The following is a 14,341-nucleotide window of genomic DNA, read 5'->3' on the forward strand; positions in this document are numbered from 1 at the left end:
TAATCTCACAGCGGTTTCGTTTGCTTTTCGATCTGTTGTAAATGATGGAAGCATATTGACGAAAAGTAGGTGTTGAAACTGTCAAAGTAGTCGTTCAATTTAAAGATTACAAAATTATCTATACCTTCTTTTGCACGGTCTGTACGTAGGTTGATATGGAATAGTGAAGCCGTGTCTATGCTTTGACTTTCTAAAATGTATTAATAAAAGGAAACGTTGACAGATGCATTATAGCGAGAGGAAATGGATCATTTTGAGGAGGATATTGAGTCGTACTGTTGTTGTACGTTTATACAGTACAGTGCATCTATTCAGTATACGTATGGCAAAAATGAATTGAAGTAGTTGCAAGTTATTGACAGTGGATCCATTTCTGAATAAAATAAGTATAGCGTTGATTCAAGAATCCGTGCTTTAAAGGGATTGGCTTACTGCAACAATGTGGTTGCAGACTCCACTTGCAATACGTTGAAATGGTTGTACAGTATACGAGTCGATCATGGGATGCTAGTCCTTCAAGCAGTTGTGTTGCCGACGGACTGTGTGACTCAGGGTTATTTGATTTTCTCTTACTGGTTTCAATCGTGGAGAGTAATGTACTTGTTGACACTGCTTCATCAATATCAGATATATCTTCTTGAGCAATGTTAAGCATGCGATTCAGATCTGTCAAGGCTAAAATAGAGACGCTACAGTAGTAAGTGCAAGTCCCTGAGATATCCTATAGATCAGAGATTTGAACTACCACTACCGTTGGTCTATGTTTTTGAAGCATGCGATTGAGATCAGTCAAAGCTAAAATAGAGATGCTACAGTAGTAAGTGCAAGTCCCTGAGGTGTCCTATAGATCAGATCATCAGAGACTTGAACTACAACTACCGATGGTCTATGTTTTTAAAGCATGCGATTGAGATCAGTCCAGGCTAAAATAGAGACGCTACAGTAGTAAGTGCAAGTCCCTGAGGTATCTTATAGATCAGATCATCAGAGACTTGAACTACAACTACCGTTGGTCTATGTTTTTAAAGCATGCGGTTGAGATCAGTCAAGGCTAAAATAGAGACGCTACAGTAGTAAGTGCAAGTCCCTGAGATATCCTATAGATCAGAGACTTGAACTACCACTACCGTTGGTCTATGTTTTTAAAGCATGCCGTTGAGATCTGTCAAGGCTAAAATAGAGACGCTAGAGTAGTAAGTGCAAATCCCAGAGGTATCCTATACTGTATAGATCAGATCATCAGAGACTTGAACTACAACTACCGTTGGTCTATGTTTTTGAAGCATGCGGTTGAGATCGGTCAAGCCTAAAATAGAGACGCTACAGTAGTAAGTGCAAGTCCCTGAGATATCCTATAGATCAAGAGACTTGAACTACAACTACCGTTGGTCTACAGTATGTTTTTAAAGCATGCGGTTGAGATCAGTCAAGCCTAAAATAGAGATACTACCGTAGTAATGACGAATGATCATAAGACAAGCACAAGCAGAAATGGGCGAGTGTGTTCGTTTTTTACATGGCGACTAGGAGCATTAGCATGCTGGCTATCCGACCATGATTTACTTCTCAAAGAGACATATTGACTCCCCATTTGTATTCTCCACTGCCAAAGAGGGAGAGACATGGCGTTGTCTCCTCGTGTGTACTCGTTGGTGTATATCCATGTAAGGACTTTTCTAATGTTATGATTTGGCAACAATTTCGCTCTCTCCATGCGAATGCCAAATTGTTGAAGATTGTCTAGACCGGTCAGAGGTTCCGTTCCAACCGCATACCAACCGATTCAAGTCAGGTTCTCCGCTTCGAGGGTCCTTGCGTCTGTCCGGTTCAGGTTCAAGTTCAGAATTAGGGATCCGCCAACGGTCGGTCCGCTTACAGTACTCTCCACGGCGAGTGTACAGTACTGTAGTGTACTGTACACTGTACCGTTACAGTGTTTACTACAGTACCGTATCGGACCGCGCCGTACCGGACCGGATAACCGTTTCTCATTCAGTATTGTCATTTGAAAATACTGAACTTGCAGCTTTGGTTGACAATTTAAAACAGTTTGGAAAATTACACGAGGGAAAGAAAGTTGCAGAACTTTCATCTGTATGCGTGGTTTGCTTTAACTAAGCCTAAAAGAGCCCAAGTGATAGTATTGAGCGTACAACATCAAGATTGCCTTTTCCCCGTAGCAAGCAGTGCATCTACGCCATCATTACTGTACTGGATAGCAGCAGCAGCAGTGTTGGAAGAAAGAAAATAAAAATTCCAATTTACCTCGCTTGCAATAAGGTAAATTAGCTCGCAGTAGCATTGCAATAATGTCATGTTGAGTCATCATGCACGATTATCGGTATTACGGCCTACATGGATAGTTAATCATGACCCTTGTTATTTGTATGCAGACAGGCAGAGGAGAAAAAAATAATCCACATTCAAGAAAATTAATCAATGATAGTACATGTAGACAGCCGATATTGGTTGTAGTATGGATTTGATACAACATGCCTTTGAAACACGACTTAGCACTTCTGCTACAACAGACATCCAAAAGATACTCCAACTCAACAGTGGATCGGACTATCAGGACACGGAAAGTATGTTTGCATTGATTGGTGATAAATTGATGGAACTGACATTATCTGCAATGGTATATGATTACGGATCCAAATTATCCTACATCTGATCAAAGTTCTATAGTCAATGCTTTGGCCAGTGATCGAATCGTATTTCAACAACTATTCGATGCGATCGGTTCAACAACAATCATCCACCAGTTCAATCCTAATTGGGATGGTCAAGGGCTTACCAATTCAATATTAAACCGAAAGTTAAAGGCCTTTGTGGGTGTCTTAGTCATGCATGGCAGCTGGGATACTCTTGCACGTTGTATTAAAAAGCACTTGCTCAATTATGTTACCACATACATTGATGGTCGTGTTGATAGCAGCAAATCCAGGAATGCATCAGCAAAAGAAAATGAAAGTAATTTTCATATCCACAAAAGATTCATACAAAATCCCATCACGCACCATTTCGATACTGAAGGAGGGAAACATAGCCAAGAATTGAAAGATCCTCTTGTAACGACGACGACGACGGATACCGCTGACGAAAGCCTACCATCATCCTTTGAAGCTGCACGCAAAATGCAACTTTTACAAAATGAAATGATGCAAAAATCTCAAGAGCGAGAATACCAATCACCTAAACGTGATAACTTGAGCAGTCCAGGTGAGCTTGACTATGTATTAATCTGTCCATCGACATCAATAATCGCAACACATTTAGCCAAGGGTACAGTACATCGGTGACGTAGATTGTGTTCAGTAGATCTAGCCAAAGAGAAAGCATCTAACTAGGATATATGTATATTTATATTGATACTTCTAGGCAATGTATCTTTCAATAATCCACGTAGCGCAGTAACACCAAAAGAACAACGCGTATTTTCCGCTATTAGTGGATCAACTTGTACCCTACTACAATTTAAACAGTACGTCGCCCACCTGCCAGACATCAATGCTAGGAATAGCGGTAAAGTAGGTGATACACCGTTAATGTTACTCCTTCGAAAGACTCACTTACGAAGTGACGACGAAATACCGAAAATTGAAGTCCTTTTAAGACTTGGTGCTTCTTGGACTGCAACAAACAATCAGGGTGCATCTGCAAATATAATCGCTCGCAAACATGATAGTGCTGTCATCGATAGATTAAGGAAGATTCAACCTGTTGATATAGATGAAAGAGTGCCATTAAGCGAACCGCTGGAAAATTACTCTGTATCACCAGAGATGCAAAAGGTATTTTCAGCAGTGAGTGGAGATACTTATTCGCTACCTCAGTTTGAAGAAGCTGTGAATAATGTACCAAACATTAACTGTAGAAATTCTGGTAAAAAAGGTGATACAGCACTCATGATGTTATTACGAAAAGACGTACTAAAATTAGAAACAGATATTCCGAAAATTAAAATTTTACTAAGCTATGATGCTTCTTGGACAGCCACCAACAATAGAGGTGAGACTGCAATGCAGCTTGCTACAAAGCATCCATCAAACGTTCTAGATATGATTAAATTCCCGGCAAATTCAGCTAATTCCACATCAAGTAATCCAGAACAAGTAAGCACTCCAGTATCCGAAAGAGAACCAGGTCAATCGCGTGGTGTATCAAGTCAAAAATCTGAAACTCCAAATTATTCCACTAACGCAAGTATTAATTACAGTCCACCACTTAGGCATGTTGGCCTTAGGGAACGGAAAGTAATCGATGCGATCAAGAATAGAAACTCCTCCATAGGCGAATTACGACGGGTAATATCTAGAGTTGAAAATTTGAATTTTTGTGATAATAGCGAAGTTGGAGACCCTCCTTTGATGTTGCTTTTGCGTCAAAAAGATTTAAATCTGTCGACCGATGTATCAAAATTTGAACTTCTCAGAAATTTTGGTGCTTCATTGGATTACCGAAATAATCGTAACCAATCCGCTAGGGATTTGATTTCTTCACTTGATAAAAACTTTTTCCTTAAAATCCAAAAATTTTGTTAAAAGTTTCTCACTGTTATCGTTTCTTCCAATTGTTAAAATAGTATAGAGTTGAGTGACCAAGTCATATCCAGAAATGATCTATATTTTTATTCAGGAATGATTCGCTCAACATGTACTTAGACCAATCATGATTACTAGCGATTGTAACGTTTTGAACAGTTTAAATTGATCAGCAATATTGTACAGTGTGCACATCTTTGACCTTGCTTGAAACTGCCTCTAGTTCACATGGATTGGTTCCTTATTTACACTTGATCACACCAGTCTGAATTGCATGTAGGCTATGAAGAAAATATTTTATTGTAAAAGTTTTAATAGGAAGTTCCAAGGGCGTCGTTGGCACTTATTATTTATTCAATATCAATCGTTTGTTACATAAAAGCGATCATGATGCTTGTATTTTGTTTTATCGCAATATACACAAAAATCGACTTAATTCTATTAATTCAGAAATAATATTATGTAACGGTTATGATATGCCAGCGTAGCCCTATTTATTCATGGACTTTACCAACGAATACAGTAATATCTATTTAAAGTTTTCGTACTCATATTAAATTGAACGTTCTAACGACAGTTTACTAAAAACTTTAAAACTAGAATTGAAATGTTGTGACTGATAATGACCAGTCTTGTACAGTGGTGAAAAATAAATACCGATACAACACTATGATAAGAGAGGAATCTCATATTCATCTTTGTTAAACTTCGCTTACAATCTTTATCATAACTTGCCTAGTAGTGTACGTGTAGCTACCGCAAACGAAAGAAATAGTAATAAGTTCAAGCTATATTCAATGTGTTACATATTGTGTATACAATTGTTTCGATTAGGTGAAAATTCAGTCTGAAAATGAAAACTTCTATATCTATCTTAAGATATTAAAATTACATCATTAATGAAGTTAACAATTACGCAGTCTTGGATAACTCTTTCTACCCTGATTTAATTATTATTAAGGTTAGATTAGAAATGTTAATTTCGATATGTATAATCGTGTAATAAAAAAATTTCGTTGTTCGCACACATTAGACTTTGTCGACTAATAGAGATATTATCTTTAAACGAAGGAAGATAGTTATTGCTTCGTTATACCAGATTAAAGGACATTGAACAACATTTATAATAATATTAAAGGCTTATGCAATGATATATTGCAAGCATAAGCTGTAAGAGGGCTAATCCAAATTAGCAATAATCTATTTGTCTAAAAACTATATTTAAAAATATAAGAGTATAACATGTTCTTCAAACACCGCAGGTATCAAAAAACATTCTGTACTCGTACAGCTTTATTTTTATCCGTAATAACATCTAGAGCATCTATTATTTTCTTGGCCTTTTAATTGCGAGATCACATCTCATAGACTTAAAAACTAGGACAAGACTTTCCGATTTCCAACCGTTTCATGAATTAATTCTTAACTACCACTCGTATTAATTATAAAAAGTTTAATAAAGTAAGAATCACCGACCATGAAAAATATATCAATTTCGATTATTATATTAATTTCTTCAATATAGTAATTAGAGATTACCCATAAGTTAAATGTATTTTAGCTAATATTCAACAGATACTATTAAATCATCGCCGTATATCATAATCGTATTTGTCATACAATGTTCAATACGTAAAACATCAGCAAATCCATGAAAAATATTTCAATTTCGATTGTTAGCATGTAAAAATTGCAGATTACCAGTTAAATTTAAGTATTATGACTAGTATTTAATAAGATACAGCTGTATTAAAATTATTACTGTATATCATAATCGTATTTGTCACAAAAAGCTCAGTAGTAGGAATCAATGATTATGAAAAATATTTTGATTTCGATTATTCGATTATTCTTAATGAGTAGTAATTACAGGTTACCCATTCAGTTAAACATTATGGCGAGTATTCAACAAGATACTATTAAAAATTGAAATCGTTGCCGACATCATAATCGCATTTATCGCAAAAAAAGCTGAATAATTAAGAATTAACGAACATGAAAAATATTTCAATTTCGATCGTTAATGTGTGGTAATAAGAGATGACTGGTTAAATTAAAATATTATGGCTAGTTATCAATAAGATCTATTAAAATTAAAATCGTTGCCAATATCATAATCGTATTTATCGCAAAAAAGCTGAATAATTATAAATCAATGACCGTGAAAAATATTTCAACCTCGATTGTTAAATGTGTAGTAATTAGAAATGGCTCGTTAAGTTAAGACATTATAGTTAGTAATCAATAAGATACTAGTACAATCATTACAGTATATCATAACTATCTTTATGGTTATTTCTTTCAGGTTATACTTACTGTACTATTTGAAATTTAATGAACAAATTACCGTTTATTTATAGAATCTACTATCTTACAGCAGCTACTTTGTTAATACCGATTAATTAATAATAGTAGGATTCACGCCAGCACAACGTTGAAATTTTATAGCAGACTTTTTCCCTATCTAAAAAATGGTAATAGTTTTAAGCTAGTGCCCATTAATCACTTCATTACAATAACATGAAACTGGATAATGCAATCACAATACTACGATTTAGGATAAAATTCCATACAAAGATTTCTTGCTTAGTAATGAAACCATAACTATTCGAATAGCATTCTTCCATATGGATAGTTAACTCTGGAAAACTTTTAGACAGAATTATTTAAGGTAACACTGACTTGCAATTTAAATTCAATACTAAATAATAAACTAAAATAAAGTTTTAGATTTCTGGGAGGTTATCTAGACAGGCAATCTACTGCTATCAGCTATGTCTATATTCATCACATACCTATGATACAATAGATTTAATTATGAACAAAAATTTGCTATAATAACAAGAAATAAGCTACGGTACATCAAACAAATATTAAGAATATGATAGTTGCTAACGATATCTCAGACTAGTGCCAAAGCACCGAGCCTAATAAGACCAAAGCTAGTAAATAATAAGCATAGATAAAGAGACTGGTAGAATAGGCAATTTTATATCGTAAAGACTCTCAAATATCGGTCATTTATTAAATGATGTTCACGTTATCAATAGATAATACTATATATCCAATACTATAGCACTTGATCAATTTATAAGGATAAAATGGATCGATTAGATTCAGAAAAGATCTTCATGCTAAAGACTACTATGCCAATTGATGTAATATTTATAATACTTATGGATCAGATAGTAGAGATAATTAATAAAGAAGATATCCTACTAAGACATGTATTCTATGATGAGTTAGTCAATTTGACGATAAAGATTAAAACTAAACAAATTTGCGCAATTTCGAATGATTGAATAGTGAAGATAGCCAAAGAAAATGATCCGATTCAGACAGTCTCCTAAGAAGCGAGACGGAACCTTAGACGAACAGTTCTCTTCCTCTGGCAAACTACTAAGCTGGATGATATTGTACAGTATTCAATGATACGTTCATAACTACATTACAGCAGCTGCTCTTCAAAATATCTGCTACACATCAAAATTTCAATTGAATACACTTAGTTCGTCTTAAAATTTTAACCATTTTGTATCCTACTGGTTATTGCTTCTATCCTTAATTGAATAAGTATAATATGAATAATGATACAGGTGTAATCGATTGCCTAGAATTTACCACCGGCTTGAAAAATAATAAAGCCAAGATACAGTTAATTCTGACGATAAAGCCAGGTGATAAATAAAGCTGCAGACATTATATAAAATCAACTTTCATTTTTATTTTGATAATTGTCTGATTACAAATAATTAAATGAAGATACGCATAATAGTAATTTTAAGTAATTATATTCGATCAAATAAGGTTACCAGATACGTCAAGTAGTTCCGTTATATTTTTTTATTTAAAACGAAATAGATTTAAACTATTCTTCAGGTAATAATAAAACCGTTGAAGAAAAGACTAATGTAGTATAACTTAAGGAACTGAATTCGATAAGAATTATCGAGTACAGTAGTAAAAAAATTAACTTATTCTAGTCTATATTGCATGATTAACCTTAGTAATTCGATTGTAAGATCTACGTAATAATCAATCCAAAAAATTACAGCTCATTTCCAGCCTCTACTAATCACCCCCATCGTATCAGAATGATTAGATGCTAAAAATAAAAGCTTACTCACCTATTTTTTAACCGCACTATCAATACAATTTTCAAGACATAAGCCTGTTAGAAATTTTACTTTTAATTAAAGATAGAGTAGTAAAAGGCATTGATAATAATAACATGTGTCGCATTATCTTATATCGTTAAAAGTCAATTTCAATGCATTTATTATTTATAATGTACCATTAATGAACCCACATATTCATTGATGTGTTATCAATAAGATATATTTACAAATATCTCTGCAATACACTCATATACTGAATGTTTTGGTCTGCAATAGCTATCGATATATATATGATATAACATAAGTAATATATATACAATCTCAAATATACCGGTACGAGATTGTATATATGTGTACACAATCTTATACCGGTATATTTATTGAGATCGTGCAACGCAAACGAAATTTCCTTTCTGATAGCCAATACGTTGATCATGAAAACGAAAATAGAATTTGAAAAAAAAGTTTAGTTTTAGATAGATGATTACAACTTATCTGAATATGCCATTAGACTAGAGTATCATTCGATGGTAAAAATTATTCAATGTATGCATACGAAAGAGTCTTAAGTAAACATGAATTAATGTTGGAGTAAAACCTGCTCTAAAATTAGCATCCATTCTTAGCTAAAATCAGACCTTGTACCATTCTTTGTCACCATTAATAAATTATCTGGTAATTTCGGTCCATTCTAATTTTTCTTAACCTTTCTAAAGCTAACATGATCGAAGAAATAACAATAAGACTGGTATATTAAAAATATTTGACTTCCACTATTACGAGTAATACAAAAGATTGTTAATACCCGTATTTAATGTGCATATTCGTATTACTCATATTTGTATTAAATCACTCTTTCCATATATTGTATATATATAAATCGAATTCTGACCGTAACAATTAATTCCATATTGAATCATATTTTCTTAGATTGCCTTTAGACGAGCATCGATTATGCTTAATACTAGGAAATTAATTTAACATTACATCCAGATAAAATAACTAAATAAATGATCATCTCTTTGAATTGCTGTTTAGTTGATAAATTAGTCATTCCATCAGATATAGAATAGCATCCGCCTATTGTAGAACGACTAGCTATTAAAGGTCCCTTATAATCGTACCATTCTAAAGGATAACTAATCAACAAATTATAATTGATCAATTTATCCGATCAGAATGGTACCATAGCATATGCTTAAATAGAATAAGCCCCTTTAATACTTTGGTAAATCACGATGATAAATTTAACCTAAGTTCCTGATATATCTTATAATCAAACGTTCACTAGCGATTATCCAGTCAATCAAAAACAAAGAGTGCTACCAGTACAACTTCTCATTTACGCCACAATAAACCAATTTTTGCCGAGGTAGAAATCAGAAATTTAATTCAGGGATTACTTTAATGCTCATGACAACAATTTTTCATATAGCCTTCCCTAGACAAAAATCATGGATTCATTACCAATTACAGTCAAAATTAAATTGGGTTCCAACTTATTAATGACACCGTAATAGACCAATCTTCATCTCAGCATAACATAAGCTACTAGCAGTTAATTTTTTATAAAATTGGAAAATGAATCCTGCCTGGCTTTTGATAGCTGTTGTTAACAATTTTTTATTCAAATTTCTCATTGTAACTTATAATCAAATGCGATCAATTTCAATCAATAGAACACAGGAGTTTAACTTGATAACAAATAAATCCCAGCTTCAGCAATGATAATCGCAATCATCCTATTTTTGGCTTTATTACGTAAAATACCTTCATTTTAGTCGCAAAGTTAAAGCATTTTCTATTCATTTTGTACACATAAAAAATTTCCTATTCTTTTAATAACCAAGATCATCATACTTATTTGCCTTGTAGCATAAAAACTGTCATTATAAAACTTAATAATTTGATTCATGTAATGATGATGTCTTATCATTTTCTCTTCCACCTCGAATGTGATAAACTATCTATTCAAACCTTCCATACTTAAAATCGACTAAATCCTGGTTCTAATAATAACAATGGCAATCATTCTATTTTTGTATTACCCAAATCATTGTCGTTTTTTCCGCATAATTAAGATTCTTTATTATTTCTTCTATTCACTTTGTATATACGAAAAATTCTATTTCTATTGACGACCACAAATACCATATTTATTGCCTTGTAACGTAAAACTATTATTACAGAATATCATGATTTTAGCCCATGTTATTATTTCCTCTTTTCACCTCGAACCTGACAATTGTCTATTTTAAACTTTTCACGCTTAATACCGATTAAATCCTAGTTATATATATACGAAAAAAATCTAAATTCTAGTAACGATCACGATGATCATATTTATTTACCTTGTAAGACAAAACCATTATTGCAAAATAAGGTTTTATCCATGTAATCGAGGTATTTCATTATTTCATCTTTTCACTTCGAATCTGATAAATTGCCCATTCAAGTCTCTCTATGATTAATAAAAGAGAGATAATGATTGAGTTAAGATATGATTTCAATGGCTTATATCAACAGGATACGAGATATTAATATCATCCTCCTTAAACAATCGTTAAACTATTATTATGATAGACTAATTGAAATAGATAAATGGTGTTATGCTAAGGTATTTCATGTGCGTATTCATTCTACCAAAGACAATCCATTTATGGAGAAATTGAAAGGAAGAAGTCGAGAAGAAATAGAAGTATCGACATTTTTTTCATCATAATCACCTCAGGAAGTCAATATTATCGCAGACAGTGTCAGGGTATTGCTATCAACTAAGAAAATGAAAAGTTAGACCTAATTGGTTTAAAAATATCGATCTTATGCGAGTATAATATCTATCAAGAAATTATCAATCTAAACTATGATATGTCTTTGAAATTACATTAATTAGCAAATCAAGGAGAAGAAAGCTACTACAATTTTGGCATGAGAATCAAATTGCTGATAGTATAAGGAGCATATCAGTGATGATAATAGATCGGAACTATAATTAAGATCAACGATCTAATACATAACAATTATTATAGTAAAGGACAGACTCAATCTCCTTGTTTATTGTTAATTTTATTGCTTCTAATATATTATTTTACTTCTACAATAGTATTCCTTGTATCGGTAAGAATCCATTGACCGTTCTGAGTTGATCACATGAATAAGTGTGATCATCCAGTATGTATTTAAGTTAAATCCTGGGATCATATTAATGTATGGCTCCATTAAGATAGAGAACAATTATCGGTACCTATTATTATCAGTTACATCTCTATCTTGTTGAATTTAACTGAAAATTAGATGAAGACTAAGGTATCGTTGCCAAATCGATAGATTTCTTGTCATAGCTAGTAAAGATGATAAGATTGATTGATTGATTGATTGATCCAATCGATAAATATGCTAAGTTGTGATCGGCACGAATTATTATTGTCACAACACTATATCAGCAGGAAGATATACTTGTAGGATAATCTAGGATGATCAATGCAAAAGAAAAAAGTATTCTTATCGTCCTTACATAAATGTTCAGAAATTTGCAGCAAGTGTGAACATGAAAGGAATGAGTTAATTGGTAATAAACCTTAAAAACGATCAAGAATGACAGCTAAAAAAGAAGCTTAAAATCAGTTTTGTTGGCTATTCAATCTGATCGTCAAGATGATTGTGTTAATCTTTTTGTCCAACGTGCTATTTAGTAAAACATAAGATGACATCTTCAATAACAACAACATCATCAATAACAACATCAAAATCAAAGAATAGCACCTATTTAATGCAGCCTAGCTCAATCAATCAATGACGATCTTATTCTATCACCAAAGATGAGCGATCATGGCTTATTTTGGGTTGATTACAAATTTATTACTCTATCTTCTCTAAGCAGTCATTGTCTCTTTATCGAATGTTATCATGTAAATGATTTTACGATTTCATTAAAATGAGCCAATTATTAGGCTACAAGAACTATGACTAAATTTCATTGCATTCTCCATGGTGGAATTTCTACATAACATAGCACTTGTTCTTGCACACAATGTCGACTAATTCCAAGCCTGATAGTCTGTGCTTGTTGTTAGCCTAAAGTAAATAAATATCAATAAAGTATAAATAAATAGCCCAAGATAGTAATTGTTATCTAATTTTGGAGATGTAAACCACAATTCTTCCCTTTTTTACTCCTGTATTGATTGCGATGACGACAATAGTAGGGGTGGTATTCTTTGAAACATGATCACAATATCAACATCAAAGCCTATCTTGTGATGTAAGCAATTCGATCATGACAATCCGAACAATTGCTTTATTTCACCACTCTTACGTCAAGTTGAGATTCCAAGTTTACTTCCTTTGTCACCATGATCAACTTGATGCATCCAAATAATGGTTTTATTCCATTATTTCAATACAGTTATTAACCATCTAATTCAGTCAATAAAGCAAATGTAGACTCCAATTCAATAGACGATCTAATCTATTCTGGGCGATATGATTGAATAATACATCGATTGATAAATTAATTTTTTATGTCTGTTACTTCAGTAGTCACGATTTCACCATGCGTATAGAAATTAAAATATAAAAATTAAATTCAAACCCAAAGAATAGATAGATTTAGCCCCACCCGAGTTTATTATTCATTTTACTATTCTTTAGTTAAAACATTCAATATTAACATTGTTTACTCTGCCACTCAATGTACAAACACATCAGTATCGATGATTATGCCATTAATAACTGGCACTATACATCACCTTATTCACAATATTTGTCTATGTTATTTGCATTTTTGCCTGTGTCTTGCTTACTCTCTATTTTATACACTCTGTCCTTCTCTTTCTTAAGTGTATTATATTTCCATACGCATTTTCTACTCCCTAAAATCTCAAGACATCAATCGATTTCAAGCATTGATCAGCGTACGCCGTCAAGAATTGCATTAGCACTTTAATGACGTGACAAAAAATTGTCTTTCCTCTCCAATTCTATTTCCTATATTCCGGTAAATTTTGATCCCTCGTCAAATTAGTTTTAGCATTTTTGATCTATTTCTGATTTTTCCTATTCTTCCCCTGATTTTGCCATCAATCGTAATTGTAATTATCTTTAAGAGCTAATTAAAATTTAATCTCCTACTGTCCATAGCTTTCAATTACATCTAACATTTTATTTACAAGGTATTTTTTTATCCTTCTTTTGCCATATTTACTAACAATAAATCATTCTTTCTCCATTTTCACTCTCTTATTACATTTTAAGATTGCTGTCTATTGTAAACGATCACTTATCCATCTTTTGGAAAAGAAGCTAGAGAAATTTAATCGATTTTTGTTGCTTCCTTCACGTCAATATTTTGTATCTGGTCTATTTCCCTTCATTACAAATTCACCACAAGGAAGTGGATAATCAATTGCTATATTTATTGTCATTGATTCTATCATCAATTCCCTTAACCACAACAAAGCTTAGCTACTGTTTGGTCATTCTATTAATTACCTTGGTACTTCTGTCGATAAACTCAGATTCGCAAGTAAAGTCATCATGGCTAAATTAATATTGGGCATTTTTGTACTTGTAGGTAAGTCGAAAGGCATTCTTGTTATCTTCTTCATTAACTATTTCAAGCACATCGATAGGTGTTAACTTCATGATAACTATGGGCGTCTTTAAATGTATGAAGAAATA

General features: G+C 32.8%; 1 protein-coding gene across 1 annotated transcript; it reads left to right on the top strand.

Annotated features, from left to right (window-relative positions):
* Positions 1-2,642: 2,642 nt before the first annotated feature.
* TRIADDRAFT_57515 (uncharacterized protein) lies at positions 2,643-4,544 on the top strand (the record flags this gene model as incomplete). The annotated part of the gene is made up of 2 exons (XM_002113360.1): positions 2,643-3,222; positions 3,382-4,544. 2 exons carry the CDS (start codon positions 2,643-2,645, stop codon positions 4,542-4,544), a joined length of 1,743 nt encoding a protein of 580 aa, XP_002113396.1.
* Between the last annotated feature and the right edge of the window lie 9,797 nt (positions 4,545-14,341).

This window comes from Trichoplax adhaerens, genomic scaffold, assembly GCF_000150275.1.
Source record: "Trichoplax adhaerens TRIADscaffold_6 genomic scaffold, whole genome shotgun sequence".
Classification (NCBI taxonomy): Eukaryota; Metazoa; Placozoa; class Uniplacotomia; order Trichoplacea; family Trichoplacidae; genus Trichoplax; species Trichoplax adhaerens.